At 40.2% G+C, this 22,192-nt stretch overlaps 3 protein-coding genes across 5 annotated transcripts in view; 1 reads left to right on the plus strand and 2 right to left on the minus strand.

The window, feature by feature from the left end:
- The window catches only part of LOC125761840 (sodium-dependent phosphate transporter 1-A), a 44,351-nt gene extending 28,654 nt beyond the window's left edge, over positions 1-15,697 (minus strand). The window contains exon 1 of the mRNA XM_049423377.1: positions 15,041-15,697. The gene's annotated coding sequence lies outside the window, so the exon portion shown is untranslated. The remainder of the gene's footprint in view (positions 1-15,040) is intronic.
- Positions 15,698-16,443: 746 nt separating this feature from the next.
- On the plus strand, positions 16,444-19,019 carry LOC125766076 (transcription initiation factor TFIID subunit 6). Of its 2 annotated transcripts, none has more exons than XM_049431667.1 (3): positions 16,444-17,445; positions 17,515-18,328; positions 18,478-19,019. In XM_049431667.1, the coding sequence occupies exons 1-3, from the start codon at positions 16,588-16,590 to the stop codon at positions 18,798-18,800; spliced, it is 1,995 nt and encodes a 664-aa protein (XP_049287624.1). In that variant the 5' UTR covers positions 16,444-16,587; the 3' UTR covers positions 18,801-19,019. The 2 variants fall into 2 exon arrangements, with proteins under 2 accessions (XP_049287624.1, XP_049287623.1); XM_049431666.1 differs by having other exon boundaries at positions 16,446-17,445; positions 18,466-19,019.
- A 498-nt stretch (positions 19,020-19,517) lies between these two features.
- LOC125766078 (protein-lysine N-methyltransferase EEF2KMT) lies at positions 19,518-21,796 on the minus strand. 2 transcript variants are annotated; one of them, XM_049431669.1, is made up of 4 exons: positions 21,671-21,796; positions 20,739-21,106; positions 19,750-20,584; positions 19,518-19,649 (listed from the first exon to the last, which is right to left on the minus strand). In XM_049431669.1, the coding sequence occupies exons 2-4, from the start codon at positions 20,880-20,882 to the stop codon at positions 19,537-19,539; spliced, it is 1,092 nt and encodes a 363-aa protein (XP_049287626.1). In that variant the 5' UTR covers positions 20,883-21,106; positions 21,671-21,796; the 3' UTR covers positions 19,518-19,536. The 2 variants fall into 2 exon arrangements, with proteins under 2 accessions (XP_049287626.1, XP_049287625.1); XM_049431668.1 differs by lacking the exon at positions 21,671-21,796 and adding an exon at positions 21,261-21,628.
- Positions 21,797-22,192: the final 396 nt, after the last annotated feature.

Consider the following 22,192-nt stretch of genomic DNA (forward strand, 5'->3'; position numbering starts at 1 on the left):
AAGATTTACTCACTTCACCGTGAGTTGTAGGAATGAATGCGTGTGAATCATGCCATTCTGAATGTTAATCTTCAACTCCAGCGAACTTAGCTGTGATAAGCATTATGATGAGATATAAAGCAGTTGTAAGGACACTTTTAAAAAAAAGTTTTAAGTGTTTACATTAAGCAAGAAATAAAGCTACACCTTTCAGACAACTTTCATTCAACATAGAAACAATATCATTGCATGTTACACTGGTCGCATACGGCGCCAGAATGCAGCCGGATCAATGAGAACAGCCCGGGACAGCTGGGCTGCCGGAACATTAATCATGCAGGCACCTTTCAGCAAGTTAATTTCCAACTAGTGGTGAACTAATAAATTTTTCCATCCATCCAGTGCTGGACACACTATTAGCCGTTTCGACCACACCCGGAATTTGCCGCAAGGTGGGTGTTAGATACGCTCAAAGCGCGGAGATTGGAGGCAAGAGAGGCCGGCTAAACGATCGTTACCCCACAGATCCATTTGCAATTTATTAGCAGTTAATGTATCTCCTCTTTTAATCTACATCTATCCGCTGACAGACAGCTACAGCAAGTCACGAATAATGCCTGGAAATACAAAAATGCATAAGAAATCAGCGCACGAAAAACCGGACAAAATATGTCCGAAGGTCAACACCTAATGATAACAGATAGTGTTTATGCATGTTTTTATATTTAAAAAATAATATATAAGAAATGACAAATTCAAATAAATGTATTTTTAACTGTTTTTTTATTACAAAGATGCTGAAAATGGTTTAGCCGTTATTAGACTGAATAAAGGTTTTTGAGTGGATGGAGTATCAACTTTAATAATAGGGACGACCCCCGAGGTGTATGTGATAAACGGCGTCGGTCCACACGACCCGACCGGAGATCAAATCCCATCTGGACCGACGCCCCGTAGCAAGGACTGACTATCCTGGAGTGATGGGTAAATTATATATTTTGCCGGAGCCGGAGCCGGAGCTGGAGTCGGAATCGGAATGACTCCGGAGTGACCGGAGGGGAAGGAGGGGGTGGATCGACTCCTGCTAAATTTATAATTTACCCATCATCAATCGGACTTGATTAGACACATTTAGACACATCCGGACTCATCCAGAATCGATCGGACTCATTCGGACTCGATCGAACTCGGAGTGGCTCGGACTCGACTGGACTCGATGGAGTCAATTTTGGTTTTTAGTCGGAGTCGGAATTAGTTTTTCATATGCGGAGTCGGAGTGGATCCACGATTCCACTCCGTATCACCAATATACTGCTACGTGGTAAAATAAGTCTTGATACGATAAAACTTTAATATTAACAAAAAAAAGCATCAACCTTTCAACCATCTGGGGATTTTAGAATTCTAGAAACTTCCAATTAAAATACAAAAATGCCAATTAATTTGATTGCAATAAAAAAAACTTATAAGCCTCTTTCTCGGTGTAGTTTACCTGTGTGATTTGATATTTGCCAACCTGTTGTTCGGTTTGATTTATAAGGTTAAAACCACTGCAAAACAAGCGCGTAAAATTCTTATCGCAGCAGGACACATAATAATAAACGAGTAGGAAATTATTCACAAACCCCATTACCATCGTTATCTCCAGCCAACTTCTTCGCCATACATATTTTAAGACGATGAGGCATTTTTTGTTGTTGTTGTTACTGAACACAATCAACACGTTTGGTTAAGAATATTTCATACACTAATCCTGAAGTAAAATCGGTTTCCGAACAGGGGGCACAATACAATTTTTGGAGCGGCCTATAACTCAACCAGACCGGTACGAGGATTCTGCAGATTTGTGGCCAATCTCTCTCTCTCTCTCTCTGTTTGGTGCGCTCAAACCAATTTTTAGTTATTTATAAGCAACCAAAAAAAAACGAGTTGCTTCATTATTTAATTTCCTTCTTCTCCTACACATAATACGGCAGAGAGATTCCGCATTTGGTCAAAACCTGTAAATAAATTGAGCTCATCAGCTCAATTCTTGGAAGTTAACAGCCCGAACAGGCCCCGTCACGTGAACTCGAGCCAGTATGGGCCCGAAACATAAAAGTGATCCTCCAACACAAACCCCACCAAGTATCGAAACGGATGGTTTTGAAAATAAATAACAAACCCAGCGCAATTTCCAACAAAAAACCAAACGAGGGTAAGAAAACGTCGCAACGGGGTCTTAGCAACTCAAGTTGCTTGAGTCAGGAACAAACTGACGGAACTGCAAGGGGTGCAGGGTGAGCTTCACGCCAAAGTGAAGGTGTACCGGGGGTAACATTTCAAAATGTGCGGTTTCGTAACGCTCAATTTTTGGAGGCTCTTTTTTGATGTTGCACATTTAAGCAAATTGAAGCAAAAAAAAAAACGAACCCCAATCCAACGAAGGTCAGCACTGGTGAAGCACGTGCGCTTCTGCCGTGCGTTTAAGAGATGCCTTTCTTCTCTTATTTCAGACCGGTCATCCAGTACCTCTTTAACAAAAAAAAACTCCTACGCAACAAGGCTCAAGAGAAAAGCACAAAGTTAAGTAGGAGAAGGTTTGAATCACACTCGAAGAAAGAAGAATTTCATCCGAAACAGGAGATTTTTATCAACTTAATTAATGTAAAGGTTATAATTTTAAAACTTTTAAACTGGTCGTTTTAAATCAGGACTACAAGAATACCATTTACTTTAGGGTTGGAAGATCTTCACACAACAATTTAGTTCCAACCTTTTAATTTTTATTTTATTTATGTATTGTATTATATTATTTGGAATAAAATTAATGTTATATTCCATTGCTAAACACATCTTTAAATGTTTACACATTTCACGGCACACTTTCTCTTACACGAACAGTAAATTTTACTGACGAAGGTCGGACATTACAGTGCAACAATTTGCTCCTGCTATAAATTACCTGTAGGCCATGGTTCGACTCTTCGATTAACATGACACCCTTCCGTACGAAGGACACTGGACAAGAAGCTGGACAAACACAGAATGTATGTCCACACATAACAGCTGGCCGTGTGCCTGGCCGGACGTTAGACAGAACCGGATTCTCATTAATTTCTAGCAACTACGGCAACCACCGTCCCACACCAGCAAACATTTCTGCCTCAACTTCACGCAGAAAAACGCCTGTTCCGGACCAGGAATTATGTCAAGTTCGCGTATATTGACAGTGAAAAGATTTACACTGCATGATCTACGCGCGGTAGGAACGTCACTCAAGCGGCAAAACAAAAACAAACATTCTCCGCTAGACGCAACTTAGCAGAGTTGTACGAGAAAGATCGCTTTTGTAGATTCAAGAAGCAAACGATTTAAATTCAGAATAAATAAAAAAATATGCACAGAAAACACTTTTCTTTCAGCAACATAACAATAAAGTGAAGTCGAATGACACATGACTTTAAAGCACTAAGAAAAGCTGAGACTGCGATTGTTGATGAGCCTTTCAAACAAAAAATAAATTTCATTAATATCTTACACACAGTTGAACGATCATCCATGAAACTTTTCGTGTCCTGTGGCGTCAAAACGCTACGGTTAGCACTATTTTAATGATGTGCTAATACATAAATCATACTCAGTGGAAGAACTTTCAATTTCAGTACGTACAACAAGAACAGAACAGGATGTTTAAACAAAGCAAATATGACAGAACGGAACCCGGATGGGCATCAGTTATCAGGTAGGATTGTGAGGTACAATGCAAGAAAAACAATTCCACCAAATGCAAACAATGATGAGATATTATCATGTTCAGAGTAATGACAAGGCCGGAGGAACTAATCATCATCATGCGGAAAATGTTTGTTGGTTTTTGTAGATAAAAATTATACAAACAGTAAACATATGATTGTACGCTATGCTATCATCAATTCAATGTAAGGAAAACCTTGGCAATAAGTGAACAACATTCACAAATAAAATAACATTCGAAGGTTTTTGTTTTTCGAAATCGGCACTACCAACGCAACAAACGTTCAAAAGTTACGCTTCATTTCATATGAAAAGGGTACGGTAGAAAAGAAAATTTGAGAGCCTTATACAAGGCCAAAATGCGGTATATGATTTAAGACGATGTACGACGCATTATAACGTTACTCGAAATCAAATTTCAAGCGACATCCCTCAGTAGCGCCAACAGTCTCTTTACAAAGCCGGTAGATATTCCGCCGACTAATGAAATACGATCGTAAGCGAATAACCACTCTAATGGAGGAAGAAGGTCGCCTATCGTCTTTACAAAAACAAGAGTTTTTCGCCCTATTGAAGGCAGGTGGAGGCGTTGTTGGAGAAGACCCTTCCTCTTATTTGAAGGACAACGATCGTATTAATTGATCTAGTTACAACCATTATACCCTTTTTTGTTAGAAACATAGAACTTTTTTATGTACATATAATAGTTATGTGATTAATAAATCTTTTTCAGACGAATCATACCTTTTAATCTAGAGTAAAGACTCATTCGAATAATGAATCAACTCTCAAAAGATCTTGGAAACATTAATTCATCTTCTTCGATTTTTTTTTACTTTTATTTAGTATACATATTTACATAACTTGAGGAAACATTGAAATAATGAGGAAAAAAAAAGAAAAGTTTACTGAACAAATAATGTGGACACATACATCCACAAACATACATTTACGTGTTGGACAAAACTACATCAAGGACGTTTCATTTAAAGCAAAGTTCAAAATTTCAAAAGATTTTGAGTCGTTCATCATGATCTCCATTTTAATGTTCATTCGCTGGTTCCTTGCACGATTCGAATGGTACCAAACTTAATAAGGGTTGTTTACCCAGTAACAAAGATGTCGTCATATGGTGATAAAATTAAGTCTAATAAACCAAAGGTAGCAATCATGACGAAGTGGGTTTTTACAAAATTCATTCATTCGGCTTAAGAATAAATTCGAATTCATTCACGGAACATATAGCCTAAGTTGCCAGACTCGTAAACAAATTGAGACTTTGGAGCTTAAGTCCAATACGGTGGAGTAATAGGGAAAAGCCCAGGAAGCTGAATTCCTCTATCGTACAACATATGCGTCTCGAGAGAGAAGAACGAGAGAAGAAGAAAAAGAAAAATTCACCTCCAGTGTAGATGAAAATGGGCTAAAGCTTTGGGATAGAAATAATCCAATATTCAAATCGAACCAAATAAATTTAAAAAAACCGAAAGTTCTTACAATTAATAATGATGTCTTTCACTTGTGATACATCATTTGTCATGGGCATGGAGTCGGCCAAGTAGAACCATTTATCATGTATTATTCAAACAACAATCCTTTTTATCGTACAAGAACAATTCATTAATCGCTTAAAGCACTTTAACGAGATGTTTCTTTGCATTCTTATCCCAGGCTCCCAGGGTCCAGAGCGAGTAGTAGTAAGAAATACGAGAACGCCACAATTAGTTTTGCCAAAAAACATTCCTCAGTTTTCCTAGTTTCCCAGCTTCCACTTGTGTCCTATTGATAGATTCGTCTACAGTTACCGCGTCTACGAACCATGCAGGGCCGAAGTAAAATGTATCCCCCCATCAAAGATGATACAACACGTCAAGGACACACCAACATCCTTTTCAGTTCGTAATTTTTTCGTATCTCACTGCGAAGAGAAACTACTCCACTCTCAACATCCCTTCTATTGCAGCGCATGACATTGAAATAGAACACTACTTAAGAGGAATTCACACTTCACATCGCACTGGGAAAGGACAAATGAGAATTTGTCGCAGATCTTACTACCGTTCTAGATTGCTCTTAGGCAAGCATGGTAGAAAACGCAAAAAAAAGCTGAACTACCGCATCATTATGGTCACTATTTATTCATTCCATTCTGACATACTTTTGGAGTCTGTGAAGACTATAATTTATGCTGTTTGGTGTTGCATGAAAACTTTCGACATTGAAACAAGGATAGAAAATTTACACCACTACAACCGACTGGAAGGTGTTGAATAAATATAGTGATTTTAATGATTAATATTTTCTTAGTAATATTTAACACTAACCAGGTGAGTTGGACGAATTAAATTCACCACAAAAATGTAATAATGTAGAAATCAGGATACATTTTCACAACCCTAACTTACATTTCCTTACACAAACGAAATGAATCTTTTCAACCATAGACACATCGTAAAAACTGAACCAGGGTTTTGCTTTTTCCCATCCATTAACGGTTGACTGAGCGATGGAGAAAAGCGACAAGGCTGGCATCGTTGCTAACGCCCGTGTCCTTGAGGAGCGAAATTATTGGCCAAAGCCAATGGACGCTAATTGCTGACGAAGGTAAGTCGCTTCAGCAATAAAGCAAGACAAGCGAACAGAAGCCACTTGAAGTGGCGGCAGGGAGACAAACATCTCGATCGTAGTACAAGCGGTAAGCGAAGGCATCCACGCTTCATCTTGAACAACCCCACTTCTAGCCCGTCGCTATTGAGCCACCTCGAAAGCACGGGAAGAATCTTGTTCTACCTTTGCCGGTGGTACGGTTAGTACACAACGCGCATTCACGTACACGTACATTAGCTGTTAACCGTTGCTTCTTTCACCTGTTCGGATCTTATACATATGTATGTTGCCACACGAAGCTACCAGAAACCACCCAGGGTAGCTGACAGTATGTATATGGGCACTATCTGGGGTTCGCACTTATGCTACTCCAATGCCCATTATGTTGTCCATTTGCGTCACAATCTGCTGTCACACAAGGTCATGACACACGACAACGGTGCGGAACGGTGCAGAAAGGATTGAAACCATCACCGAGATCTTCTGATCTAAGCTACGTTACACACGTTTTCGCACCCTTTTTTGGGAAGCACTTTGCAAGCTTAAAGCACGAAAGCTGGTTACGATTTAAGTGTAGCAAACAATTTCTATTTATTTAATGCACTAAACTACGCTTCAAAACAACAAAATGGGGGCGCTTCAAACAATCTTTACTTTCAAAAAAGCTTTCAAAAAAACCCGCTAACCAACCATTCACGGTTGGAACAATAAATGCCATAAATTTTCCCACATACTAGTTCGCCATCCCCCTTTCCTGGTCATGAGAAATGCCATGAGTGAAATCCATAGCTCACGTGGGACACTGTACGATATGTACACCACAATACCGGTTCGGCACCGGTGCCAGGAAACGCCTGGCACGCCGGAAACTGTGTGACAGACATCATTCACCGGGCACATACCATAGAAGAAGCTGCCATCAATGCCAATGCGTACTGCAAACTGGGGCAACCTGGGGCTGTGCAGAATTGCAAATGATCAGCCACAAATGCTGCCTACGGCAAACATGCACACCCGTAAGGGGGCTGCGATACAATGCAATGAAAGATGAAATAAAAACAGATCTCGATCCATGAGTTTGTCTACGAATTCATCGAACAATGGCGATGGTAAACAGCAACTTAACGGTGAGGAATATATTACGAAAATTATAGTAATTACATTTTGGTTTAATTATTTTTCACCTGTTATGAGGTTATGCAAAAAGTGATTAAGAAGAATTTTAAGCGTTTTAAGCGTTTTTCATTCGTTGATTTTATGCTGATGTTGATGATTTTATGTTGATTTTTAAACATTTTCGAAGAGTTGGAGTATATTTTATTGTTTATTGTTGATCGTACTTTAAAATATATATGTAAAATTCATGGTTCAACTACCATGGGATTATTTAACCCCAAGAAAAAAAATGTGACGAAAATAAAGCGTTTCAGTCAAAATGACTTGTCCGGGAGTTCTAGTGTTAAATCCACAATAACACATCCTGTAGAACAACGTATCAGCAAAACCCTAAATCATGATGAAGTCACAATTATTGGGAAATTGAAAAGTATTAAATCTTAACTATTGTTGAACTAAGCTTTTCGATTGTCGCAACTATTTAAATTTGCCAAACTCACAAGCAATAAATAATGCAGACAATAAAGATGCGGACATTGGTCGATGATGCTTTAACCCTGTTTTGGGGGTTATCTTATGTCTAAAGGATGTGGGAACTTTTTTTAATTATCTTCCATGACCCTATAATCGTTCAGTAAGCACTGCATGAGTCATTGCAGTCAAATACCAGTTAATTTATGATCCATAAAGTACCAACCAATGGCATGGCATTACTAAACGATCACTGATACACGAAGGTTCAATGTTTAGTTAGAGCCATAACGCTACGATCCGTTTGTCGTTAGGAAGCAAAGTTGTTGAAGTAATAAGGAATGGAATGTTTTGGAATTATTTTATTCGAACGTACTTGATAATTGCTCATCAAAAGCGGAAAAAGCAAACGGATAGGCAATTTACAACTCAATGGCCATGTATTATTTCAAATTAGCGTCAATCAATGCTAGCGTTTAGATTTCATTGGCTGAGGTCAAGAGACTTCCATTGAATAGCTTGAACTGCACGCCGCGTCACGGTGGTTTTAATAAATTTACAACACCGCAAAACAAAAAGGGTTTCGAATGCTTCTTTATGCTTGCTGCACAATGTGTGTTATGTTGTATGTCAGAACATAATGCTAATTAGCTAAATTTAATTAGAATATAGGGTTTTTTTGCGATGCGATGGTGAAGAACCATTTCTGGATTATTTTCAAGTTGAAGTGGAAATTGCAAAAGTTGATGTGAAATGTTTCCACCTTTTTGTGAATAATTTCGAATGACCAAAAATATCGCCACATTGTTCTTACATAGCAGATAAATATCAGTACAAGAATTTGTCAAAAGTCAAAAAATTTTCAAATTTCTTTGATGTCTTCACCCTACAAATTTTGCTCATTGCCGTCATTTAGGCTGTAACGAACAATGTTACGCTTGGCGCAACAGCATGTAATCTAATCAGTAAGCACTATGGGGTGCAAAATAATCAGTTTATGGTAAAAATGAACAAAATTCAGTGGTCGGCAAAGTATGGCTCTCGAGCCTCATGTGACTCCTTTGGCACTATCTTCATGGCTTTTAGTCGATCCCATACTAATCTTGTTGAAATTTTGAAACAAATTGTAGCTGCATTTGAAGGATTTTTAAGGTTTATGAGAATATTTGAAAGAATTCTACACAGATTTAAAATTTTCCTTAAGAACATTGAGTAACCAAAGAATCCAAAGAACATTGGGATGTAATTAATTTTTTTGCGATCACCGAAACAACGATAACTTTGAGTTATATTCAAAAATGATGACACACTACACAAACTAAAGCGATTTTATTCAATTCATCGTTGGTCGCATTAAACTAATTAATTCAAAACTTCTCTAAGAACTCTCTAATTTACTCTGAATTTTGATACAACATTTGAACAGTGAATCCTTTCGGCTATTTAGAACTAATTTCCTGTACATTTATATGATGTTCGGCTTTATGCTACGAATTTTCCTAGAGTTTTTCATCCGAACTCACAGAACTAGACACATAATCCATAACTTGGAATTAAAATTATTTCAAAAAATAGAATGATTCGCTGTAAATCGCCTGACAAAGTATGGTGAGTTGTGGTTTTCCATCAATGCACAGAAAAAACAAAATGTCAAATGCACCCATTTTATTCAACTGCAGGTCAAAAAAAGCTGCTCTATACATGCACATGCAACTCACAGCCCGGAAAAGCTCGAATCGGTACTGTAATTGGAAAATTTGATCCATAATCCTAAAAACACAACACACAAATGCATTTAATGAGCCCACCGACAAGCGTTTCACTAATTGCATGCAACCGGTGCAGTATGTGGCGCCATGGGGGCTGTAGGAAGTACACAGATATTTTCATGCTTCTGGTTTAGTCCTTGAACTTGCAGGCGTTCAATATCTCCCGTTGCTCGGCAACAAAATCGATACCTGGGTCCTGCTGGTAGCATTGGAGCATTGGGGTGGAAACCGTATCCCTGCTTGCAAGAGCTCAGGTGATTTGAAACGGTATACACATAATAACAATGAAATTTCATGTTTGTTCGAGAGTTCATACCAGGAACAGAAAGAAAGAAAAACACAAGATTTATCCAATGCTTTTTCTTTCCACAAAATCGTTAAATTGATTGGAAATATTTAAACAAGAATTACGACCAAAGATGATGGAGCAATGAAATGTTTTTTTTTTTGTAATTTTGATAAGTGTATACCGTTGTCGAGTCAGTTTTTCTTTCTTCTTCCTTTACAACTGACAAATTGAAAAATGAAAAGAAATTGGTCCTTCTTTTTCGCAGGAAACACTTACACAGACATCACCATGACAAATGGTAGCGAAGTTTTCCAGAGCAACAGGTTGTACTTTATTATGGATTTACAAGAAAGAAGAAACTCAAGCTCAATATCTTAGTGTACAGACGTAAGCTTTAACCATGTTTCAACGACATCCAATAATCCAACAGAAGTTTAATGAATTTAACGTTCATTTGCCATACAAAATGTATGTTGCGTAATGTTTTATACCCCCTTCGTTTAAGGTCGGTGCTATTTAGCCACTCTGTGTGAAACATGGCGTGAAGCCCAAAACCCCCACAGCAATAATAAAACAAAAACCCACCCTAGAGTTGGAGGAGAAATTGTTTACAACCTTACGGCACACGTGCCGTGTTGTTGCTTCGCCCTACGTCGCCATTATTTTTTACCGTTACGTCCCGAGAGCGCCACCAGGCGTCTCCATTTTGTGAATACAAGTAGAAGCTGAGTGTGAATAGTACGTGGCTGGTGGTGGAACTTTAATCGAATACTGCCTGCCTGCTGTCGATTCAGATTTCACACACCATTTGGTCAAATATTTGCAACGATCTGCAAGTTAATTATGATCTGAAAGGAACGTAATTTTAAATGCGAAATAAAAAAATATTGTCCTGCCACGAATATATGTTCCTGGCACGAGTTCTCACTTTTTGTACTGTTGTTGTCATATCTTGGAGGGTATTTCATGCCAAACACCATTACCAGTTACCATTGCTGAGAGATTTTGAATTTTTGTTGATGTTTTTTTTTTTTTTTGTAGGGAAAATTGCCTGTATGGTGTCAGCGTAAGCCACCGAGCCAACAAACCTCTATCGCACACTGTTAATCCTATTTTCATATACTACCGATTAGAATAGCAATCTTGGTGCATGGCCAACCGATTAATTTAGAAGTGTTTTGACAGACGCCATACAAATATCGATAGGCGGAGCGTTTCCAAGATGACACTTGGCTAATTTGTGCTAGCGTATCTCAAGAAGACACGAGCATAGCAGAAATTGCCAACAGAATTGAGAGAAATGAAGCGGATCATTTCACAACCGACCGTGTGTTGATCAAGACGTCGTGGTACATTGGTAAATTGCAGACAGAAACACGACTGTGCTAAAAATAAGAGAAAGTCATCAAATATTAAGCGTGCAACTGTTACAAGAGCCGTAAAATGTGATGATATGACTGTTACTGTGTCTGGAGAAGATAAAGGTAAATGTTGAGGATTGCAACATACATTTAAAATACATTACTCCATCAAATGGGAAACCTTTTAGCAAATTTATTTTTTGTTGAGGGAAAACTTTAATGGCCTTAATAGGCTATATAGAAGAGGAGAAAATTGATTTGCTTCAGCTAAACTTTTTGTTGGGAGTTTGTGAAATCTGTTTTCTTATTTTTAATCTGTAATCTTATTTTTACAAACTTGTGTAAGTACTTAACAGCAACTAAAAGCTTCTGAATAAAGATAAGTATCAAATCTTAGTAAAAAAAAATCAATAAATTGTTATCATTTATTAATTTAAGTCTTCAAACCACCGTAACTCTGGCAACATGAAAAGTCTCGCCGTTATAATGCAATAAATTACATATTAGGATCGTCATACTAATTTACATGAAAGGAGTTGTTTAGTGTTTGTTTCTCTGTAATGAGTTGCTAACATTTATAATTTTAAGACTTAAAAGTCAATAGAAAGGCGATAGAAAGCTCAGTTTTTGAACTTTTTAAACCGCGAGTAAGCTTTGTAAAAATAAACAGAGAAAATTTCCACTGCAAATAATAATAAAAAATCTCATTTTTAAAATGATTTATACGGACGGAATATTGGATATATTGCGTTCAACATTTAGACAAAAAATGCATAAACATGGCGGATAAAATGTTTTGATTTTTTTATATACTATTTTGACTTGGTAATCGATCAACATGTCAATAATCAATGTATACTAGATACTGTAGAACGTCGATTATCCGGAGGCGGATTAACGGGAGGGTGGATTAACTGTGAGACGAAAATTGACAGCTGTTCAACCGTGGTGAACATTTGTTCTGATATATTTTAACGATATTTTATTTAACGTTCGTTGAACGATAGATTTTATTTAACATTCAAAATTTTAATTGATATTTGATAATTTTTACAGAACCAGAACCATTACAGACAGAACCATTTTTAGCATCAAAAGGACTATCATAGTATAGTACACATAAACTATATACGCTTTATCTAGATATATCAATGACCTTGATAATTAAGGGATTATTATCCGTGGAAATCGTTTAACCGGCATCAGTCCGGTCCCGAGCACCCCGGATAATCGACGTTCTACTGTACTTTTATACTGTCAAAAATTTGATAGCTCTATCAGTACATTAGACATCTCTTCGTAGTACATTATGAACAAAGAATGCAAATAATGAAATACATAAAAAATGACGCAACAATTTTTTTTAAACCGCTCTTCCTCTCACAGTGCTTTCATACTACACACTCCACCGATTGGCAACACGAACCTACATAATCATCTCACCGAAAGAACAACGAAAGCATTTGCATTGGCCCAGGTGAATCGTGAGCTTTGACATTTGCAAAAACGGTAACCCATTACCCAGCTAACGTTTGGGTAATGATGGCGGCATACAGGATGTATAGTCAACGGCGGAAGTTGCCTTTTTAGTGGTTTGCTTGCTGAAATAATGGCCACTGCGAATGCTTTTCGTCTCGAAAAGGGAAAACAACAGCCGTGATTTGCTGAAGCGTAACTAACAATGATTTATTCACCTATGTATAATACATTTTTCTTTCCCGAATCTATTACTGTCTCATGCGTATGACTCACCATCCCGTGTGCTAATAATACTAGTAGCGTGTTGTGAAATATTAGATGTGTATAGCTTGTGTAAATGTAAAACCAACGAATCCTTTCATGTTTGTAGCCTCGTAATGTGTAAAATCCAATTGTGGGGCAGCAGATTTTTCATAAAAAAACCGCGTTGAAAAAGTACACCAAAGTTGAAACTACATCATCTAAAAACATTTGGAAGAAGTTAATATAAATAATAAAGCTAATTAAGCACAATAAGTATAACAAACCAAAACCATTCTCAAATCGTTAAAAACCAAACGACTACGACATCTTTCCATCACCTTCAGGAGTATCATGTTAAGCCATCTAAAATCTCTGTCCCGTGACCAGCATTCTTTTGCAAGCAATCAACACACTGCAAACATGCCCAGGAATTGTAGAACTAGTAATCCTTAGGGGTGATGACGCAAATGCCCATTACGTCATCCATCCTGGGGCCGACCATTCAGCCGACAATCACCGACATTAATCGAACGCAGGATGATACGGTTAGAACAAGTTCCAATTTCCCGGTTAGTCCCGAACAAAAGCGAGACTGGGAAAACACAAAAATGCAAATAATAGTTCCTGCATGGTAAGGAAGAATTGCGGTAATTGATATTTCCAATATCCATTTGTCCAATTTCCAATTGTCCAATTTATTTCCAATTGTCCAATCTGCTATTCTAATGCTGAACTAATGGAAACAATGGGTGAAAACTCGAAAGTTTCACAATTTCGTTCATCATGAATGTGTCCCGTAGCATAATCCTTATGAACGATACTAGGAACGTTAAGTTCGATGTAATGGAAGGAGCTAAAAAAAGAAGATTAATAATATGATAGTGAACAAATCTTGTGTGATGAATTTACGATACTTTATGGGAGATAGTAAATATAACAATGACAAATGCTATGTTAATTTTTAGCAGCATTTGTCCACAAGTTCGACACATTTTTCCTGTAACTACATGCAGAAACTTTCCATCGTCAAGTATGCCATGATATTGTTTGCAAAAGAGCAACTGTTGTCAAACAATTGCTTCTTTTTTTACAGTGATGAAATAGAAAGTTCTGTACCAAACGTATGTGCATATACCGCACAAAAAAAGCATGTTGCACAAGCATGAGCAGCAGCAGCAGGCTACAAGTAGGCGACGAACAGAACGGGACAGGCGCAAACAAACGAGGGAAAATCGGTATGTGGTACGTGCGCTTGCTGTGGAATCAGCAGCAACAGCAGAACGTGTGCGAACTATGTTACGACAGCTGTTGTCCAAATTTCAAGGTTTCTATCGCGCTTTCGTAGGCTCTTCGGCACGGCAGCACATAGCTTGGCTTAATTCTTTCAACCGTACATGAACGACGGCACCCCATCTGTGATTATCCAAAGGGAAATTTGTTCAAAAACGTGAACCGGACCGGCATATCAGTAGCATAAATAATATGCTCCCTCTGTAGAGCATTGGTGCTATCATGCTGTTTAATATTAGAACAATTTCACCCATTCGCAGCCCTAATGTTGGCCTTGCAGTTTGTTTTATTTATACATTTGTTCTGACCTTTTTTAACTCAACATTGTTTCGCAGCTAGATGCAGTCTTGGATTATCGATTGAAAATCGGTGTACGGTGTGAGTATACCACCGGCAGATGCTATCATGTTGGAAACATTGATGTACTTCCGAAATTCGGTTGAATGTAAAGAGTTTTGCTATCAGTCGATAGAATGCTCCTAACATTTATTATCCACATGGAATAATCCGAAGAGGAACAAGCGATATGAAACGTCATTTTTATCCATGCTTGATTTCTCGAAGCTAACCTATACGTCAAATCGGATACTGTCTCGGATATAAACACGAGACACAGGCGGCCATGAATGGATGCATTTTTTTATGCAAACCGCTATGATTACTGCTTATTGATGCGTGCAATTAAATCCGGTACTACATACCTGAATACGTGTGGTCACTTGGTTGCACATCTCCGTTCCTACCCGTCAAGGTTCGGATTCGGGCACCAGGGAAACACGGGATTGTGCCGGGAACCGATTTTTGCACCACTTGCAACCAGTTCTGTCGGATGTCTCGTTCACCCTTACAAGCGGTAAGGCGCGCACACGCGGAACATACAGACGGGAAAAACAGCACAGCACGAAAGATACACGCGGTCCGCTATGTGATGTACACTTTTCGTACGACGGATACACGGGGTTTTGTCCTGGTAAAGGGTACCGGGTGTGGAAAATGACCCCCCGGGAAATGGAGCGAATCGGTAAAAAGGTTGGTAAGTGGTTGGTTTACTCTGTCTCCGTCTTCCGACCCGGTCACAGATTTCACTGTCACCGAAGGATGGTAGAAGCAGCACGGTACAGCAGAAGAAGGCAGGAAGGTGATTCCGGGATTATAGAGCGTATCGATCGACCTTTGGCTTTTCGATCTACCGGAAGGATCGCGCACGACGCTTCAAACCACAATATGTTGAAGCGAAACGAAAACACACCCGTCACACCACGAGCCAATCAACACAAAAACGATGAAATTGGAAAAATGGGACCAAAGCGATGATTATTCGTCGTCGGCAGGGAACTCACGCGTCCATGCTGTTTGACAGCCACTCACGCAGTCAACGCAATCCAAGGACGATATGATTTTCCCGCTACCCGTGCCGGGGAAAATGGTTGTTGACAGACCAGTAGGTTTCGAACGTAGCATAATTCGAATGAGTTGTGACAAGCGAATCGAAACAAACGATCTGCTACAGTGCTAATGTTTCAATTATTAAACGCTAATGTTTCATTATGGATGTGTTTTTTGCAATATTTAATGAGAAAAAGTTCCACAAGCGAGCCTACAACCTATTTTACTATTGATTTATCGAATTCGGAGCAATTTCTTTGTCACGCACTGTAGTGCCTATTGAGTGCTTATTTGACAGTCTTGTCAAGCCGGTTGCCCAACAAGCATAATTAAACATCATGTGAAGCATAATTAAATAGAAATTGAATAACTCGTTAAATAACTCCCGGGCAAATTTTCACGATTTATTATACAACACAGTAGAATGCCAATTATTTTCGGTGTTTTTTTTTCATTTTACTTTGTGGTTTATTGAGGTTTTGCTATGCTTATGTCTAATCGCCTTTGAAACTACCTAAACTTTATCATTTCATAGGGAGCATAAATGAAAACACTTTTTGAAAAAATCAACTTTATGTTCTGAGGTTATGATAGAGATAACGAAAAAAAAAGAGAAAAGGGCAAAATTTTCATGTTTTTTTCTTCGCAGCCCCGGATAGGCTCCAAACAAACATGCGAATAGAGCAGCTGTCAAACAGATCTATCAAAGTGCAGTTTGTTATTTGGGTGCAAATATGCTATGCTCTGTCGCATAAAAAAACAAGCAGTATTTTCCGAAGTGCTGGAAAGAGTGTTCCCTCTGTTTCTGTTGTTTGTTTTGTTTGAATTAATGTGAAATCAAACCCAATCGGATTGAAAGAAAATGGGCGATCGCGATAAAACTATGTACGGTTCCACACTTTCCCTCGAATCGATGAAGGTTATTGCAGAAAGCATCGGCGTCGGTAGCCTTCCGGATGACGCGGCGAAAGAATTGGCGGACGATGTATCGTTTAAGCTGAAACAGATCGTACAAGATGCGGTCAAGTTTATGCATCACTCGAAGCGCATGAAACTGTCCATCGCCGATATTGACCACTCGCTGAAGGTGCGAAACATTGAACCACAGTACGGGTTCGTGGCACGTGATTTTATACCCTTCCGCTTTGCATCCGGCGGAGGGCGCGAGTTACATTTCATCGAAGAGAAGGAAGTCGACCTAACGGAGGTGGTACAGGGCCAGTCGCCCAAGATTCCTCTCGAAGCGTCGCTACGTGCTCACTGGCTGGCGGTGGAAGGCGTACAACCGACCGTACCCGAAAATCCACCTCCATTGTCGAAGGATGTGCAAGCGCTTGATTCGGTCAATCCTGCCCATAAGCTGGACAAAACAAACCAAAAGGATACGACTGGTAAACCGACCATTAACAAGCACAAGTTGAAGAACTCGGAAACGGTACAGGTGAAACAGTTGGCCCAACATGAGCTTTCCGTTGAGCAGCAGCTGTACTACAAGGAAATCACTGAGGCCTGTGTCGGATCGGATGAGGCTAGACGGGCGGAAGCTCTCACATCGCTGTCCAGTGATCCGGGTCTGCACGAAATGCTACCAAGGATGTGTACATTCATCGCCGAGGGTGTAAAGGTGAATGTGGTCCAAAACAATCTGGCCCTGCTGATCTACCTTATGCGAATGGTTCGCGCCCTGCTAGACAATCCTGCCCTTTACCTCGAGAAATATGTAGGTAGTACAATTATCTGCTTGTCCAAGCGAAAATGAGAACGGTTTTTGTTTGTTTCACTTTTCCAGCTTCACGAACTCATTCCCTGCGTTTCAACGTGCATCGTGTCCCGGCAGCTGTGTATGCGTCCCGAGCTGGACAATCACTGGGCGTTGCGTGATTTTGCCGCTCGGCTAATGGCACAGATTTGTAAAACGTTCAACACATCCACGAACAATCTACAAACGCGTGTAACGCGACTGTTCAGTGCCGCACTGCAAAACGACAAAACACCTCTGTCGTCGATGTATGGCGCGCTGCAAGGTTTGTCCGAACTCGGCACAGAGGTTACCAAAGTGTTCATCATACCGCGCCTAAAGTTTATCTCCGAGCGTGTTGAACCGTTGCTTCAGGGAATTACTAGTAACATTAGCAACACGGACAAGATCGCTGCTGGCCATATTCGCACAATGCTGCTAAAGGGCGTTCCACCCATACTGAAAACGCTCCGTAATCCACCCGATTTGGTAGAGGACTACAAGCGCGATTACGGTTGCTTAGGACAAACGTTACATCAGGCGGTGGTGAAAGCTCGTTCTGCGTCTCCTTCATCGGGAGCTACCGGATCAGGTGGTCCATCTGCCGCAAGTTCCACACCGTCCGTTACCACCTCCATTACCGTCAGCACTAGCAGTAACAGTAGCAATACGATAGTCCTAACGGCGGCGGCACCCTCCCGACCGCAGACGCCACAATCGTCCACGATTGCAAAAACGATGGCAGCAACGGCTTCCATACAGCGACCGGCAACAGCAACGGGCGGATCGGGTATGGCGCAAGTGCCATCACAGCAAAAGTTTGTGATAGTACCGCAACGTGCCCAAACACCTTCTCCTTCGCAAGGTAAATTTTTTTCACATTCCTTTCGGTTGTTAATTCCTTTTTTTAGCTTCAATCGAAATGTCCTTCTTTTCCGTTCAGTTTGTTTATTGGTTTTTTTGTTTTTATCACGCCAAATTACCACGTTTACTGAGATGTAGACGATTTTGTAGGTCCCATTATACAGCGGCAGAGTAGCGTACCCGGTGGTACGGCCCTCGCAGCGACCGGTTCCGCCGTGCAGTTACAATCGAGCATGATCAAGCTGGAACCGGGATCGATCGCGACAACATCGAATGTGCCATCGTCAAGTGCTGGCGGTGGTACAGCGATCGGTCAGAAGGTGGTCATTATCAATCAATCCCAAGCTGGACCGGCTGCCAACATAATTGCCAAACCGTCGGCTTACATACCCGCTGCTGGTAGTGTGCAGGAAGTGCAGGACGATATGATACAAATTCCTCCCGAGCTCGATGATCTTTCGCATTTAGAATAAGCAACAGATGTCCTTTCGGTTGGTTTTCTTTTTTCTTCTGCTACGATAACATTAATAAATTCTAAAAGCACGATTAGAAAAAACATTTCCGGGATTGAGTGCACACTGCGATTATGGATCGTGCCCGCAATACTTCCGATCAAGACCGACAAAGACAGTGGTCAGAGACAAACAGAAAGCAAAGAAGAATAAATTCTTTACAGTGGTACACAGATTGCACTAATGTTGTATGTATATATTTAGCATTATTTAACTAGCACATGATTCTGGGTTCTAAACATTGGACGTTATTAAAAACAGGTTACCGCGTTAACTTGTGTCCATTTCCGTGGTATGGTTGGTATTGTTGGTGTGTACTTTAAGGTATGTCTTTTTTTTTGTTTCTTGTTTGTCGCGTTCAAAAGCTTTACAGTACTTTCATTCTTGCATTTTGCAGTAACGCTATCATATGTGTTTTTGTGTGATTCCATCTGGTGGTCCCTCTGGCGTCGATAATATTGGAAAAAAGTGTTTGTTTGTTTTTTTGTTATCTTTTGCGGTGGTCAATAGCAAATAGTTTTTAGACAAATGTGATAAGAATACAATATAGGTTTAGATACATTTTGTTTGAGAGAAAAGCGTTTAGCATTTTGAGTGGTTGGTTTTTGGGGTGGTTAAAGTTTTCCTCCTCGAGATAGAAAAAGAGATCACCGAAAAAGACGTTTTTTTGGGAAAATAGTGGATGTGTGTGTGCATCTTATGAGAAGGCTCTCGTTATGGTGAAGATACGTATGTTGGACGCGCTGCTATCCCAGTGAAAGTGGCGCGAAGGTGAAACCGTCTCTTCGTTAATGCGAAACTTTGCGGTGACTGTTGCCCGCAGGTGGAGGGAGAGAAAAAAAACAAGGAAACAAAACGACATTAAATAGGACCGAACTTTTTTTAAGATCGTATGGATTGTGCCACTTACTCAACAACTGCAGAAACTCATTCAACGTGTCCTGATTCCGTTCGGTACAAGCAAGCACAAACTTGCAGCGATTGTTCGACAGACAGAAGATATAGTTCAACGTTGAGAGAAGTGCTGGAAAGAGTGTGTGATCGTACACGATGTCGGCCGCCACGATCACGTCCGGTTCGATCAGTTGGCTAAGGTTCGATGCACTGATATACTGCCAGTCGAGATCCATCACGCCCATCAGTGTGTTACCACTGTCCAGCAGCAGACTGACCAACGGATTGTCACACTCAACCGGTGCTGCATTGGGGAAATTTAGCCGAACGTTCTCCTTCAGCGCTGTCAGTACGGACGAGTGGCAATCCGACATTACGATGATCGAAGGTTCGTAGCATTTGGCTAGATAGATACCGGATAAACCGACCCCGGAACCAAGCTCCAGTATGTTCCGTCCGTGGAAATCATCCCGATTGTTCGATATGTGTTCACAGAGTGCTTTGGCCGCCTGCCAGCTACACAGCCCGGTCGTTCCATCCGATACGAACGCGCTGGACTCTTTCAGCGATATAACGCCCTGTCCGTGAGGAAGTTCGTAATGTTTGTAGCTAAGTCCGATCGACGGATCGTCCAAGGGTAGCTCGGTACCGGGTGAAAGCATCGCGCAATAATTCTCGTACATCCGATCGTGCTGCTCAACGTTCATGCTGGACAGCTTGGTGATGATATATTTTAGAAACGCTGCCTGATACTCGGCACTGAGCGGATAGCGTCGCACTAGCGGATGATCTACCGTCACGTCCAGTAAAGCAGCCTGCTCGTCCCAGCTTAGTTCGCGTTCAAACAGATCCTACAAATTGTGTCCCCCACCCCCAAAAAGGCACGGAAGAAAACAATCAAACAAAAAAACTAAAAAGAAACTCAAAATAATGGCCCTACTGCTGGACGAAAGGATTGCACGTTCTTCACACACTGCACGTAACGCGAACGTGGCCACTACTCACATGCCACCGGATCGATCGAACCGGAGTGCCACAGAGGAATTGTTTGCTCACGATCTTTAGCGCACTGCTGTTGTCCGTATGGTCGGCTGGCACTGGTTGCGATATGTTCTCGTCGGTCGTTTCGAGACAGTTGTTCGGTTTCATTATTCGCTTTGGCTCATTCAGTAAACGGCAGCAGTTTCTCCTTCCGGCAACACTTCCTCACACAGTCGTGCGCACGAGCCAGGCGTTTGTTTTTGAGTCCTTTGAGATATTATTAAATTCATACTGCACGTACAAACAACGGCTACATGCACATGAGGGAGGGTGTTGAAGGTGGGGATTATCGATCAGACCGCCGCCGACGTCCAACGTTGTTGTGAATTTTCCTGCGACAGAAAATGGCAAATATCAGACGGTTATTTTTACTTTCCTTCACCTTCATAAATAGCCAAATAATAAACCATCATTCCCGGTACGGTACGACGTATCTGCTACCGATGGTATTTTGCACGGTGTCAAAATTAATTTTAATTAACGTACTCCCACAAATTATCTATCCCTGCCTTCGAGTTTATGGTCCGTTTTTTCAGCAGCCTTTGTTTTTTTGTTGGATGATGTTAATGCTAAACAACTGCGACACGCAACGTCCTCACACGATAGTTTATGACCACTCGCGAAGGAGGGTGGTACCAATTTGTCTTCCTTGCCATTTGTTTGGTACACTATTGACCCGTGCTCTTTGTCCGAGTGGTTAGGCGTGTACGGATTCGGCACCGTTCGCGCTGCACTTGTGCGCGCGCCCAAACTTTTTTGGATTGATTTTTCATTTGTTTGTGCCTTTGTTCCCGGTGATAAGGATAATCGATGCTATTCACACACTCAGCTATGGAAGATGGATATAATGCGGTGCAGGCGATACAATAGTATGATGATTTAAAAGATTAAATTACCTACGATAGTGCGACCACAGAAAAATGGTTAGTTTTACTTTAATTTTATCAAAATAAACAAATTCGCATGCGGAGATTTGTTTTGGTTTGAGTTTTGTTAACTGGGTTGTTTGCTGAATGTCAAACACATTCAGCACATACCACGCATAGTGGTAACATACTGTTGGAAAATGCTGAAAATGTACTGAAAAAAGAAATGTAAATATACTAATATAAACCAAAACAACATGTATCTAATATAATTTTAAAGCTTTAAAAATTGTCACTCACATGACAGTGTTCTAAAATGTTTTGAAAAGTATTTTAACGCATAAACGAGCGGCCGCGTGTCTGTAATAAACGTGTTGAAATTTTGTATTTTTCATGTGTTTGTAATTGCTTTATTATTTCAGTAATCTTTATTACTCTTTATTACGAATTGTAATCTATTCATTTTTATTTTCTTTTATCAAATAAAATTTGCTAAATGTACCAACTGTATGCCAATCTACTGTAAACGACTGTTGCTTCAAACACTACAGC

This window comes from Anopheles funestus, chromosome 2RL (genome assembly GCF_943734845.2).
Source record: "Anopheles funestus chromosome 2RL, idAnoFuneDA-416_04, whole genome shotgun sequence".
NCBI classification, from domain to species: domain Eukaryota; kingdom Metazoa; phylum Arthropoda; class Insecta; order Diptera; family Culicidae; genus Anopheles; species Anopheles funestus.

Bases quoted from the DNA above. Each gene is read 5' to 3' on its own strand.
- LOC125766078 (XM_049431669.1), bottom strand. From the start codon at position 20,882: ATGAAACCGAACAACTGTCTCGAAACGACCGACGAGAACATATCGCAA. The intron at 20,585-20,738 runs GTGAGTAGTGGC...CACAATTTGTAG, and splicing joins TTCGATCGATCCGGTGGCAT to GATCTGTTTGAACGCGAACT. The intron at 19,650-19,749 runs GTAAGTGGCACA...TGCGGGCAACAG, and splicing joins TGAGTTTCTGCAGTTGTTGA to TCACCGCAAAGTTTCGCATT.
- LOC125766076 (XM_049431666.1), top strand. From the start codon at position 16,588: ATGGGCGATCGCGATAAAACTATGTACGGTTCCACACTTTCCCTCGAA. The intron at 17,446-17,514 runs GTAGGTAGTACA...TCACTTTTCCAG, and splicing joins CCCTTTACCTCGAGAAATAT to CTTCACGAACTCATTCCCTG. The intron at 18,329-18,465 runs GTAAATTTTTTT...ACTGAGATGTAG, and splicing joins AACACCTTCTCCTTCGCAAG to ACGATTTTGTAGGTCCCATT.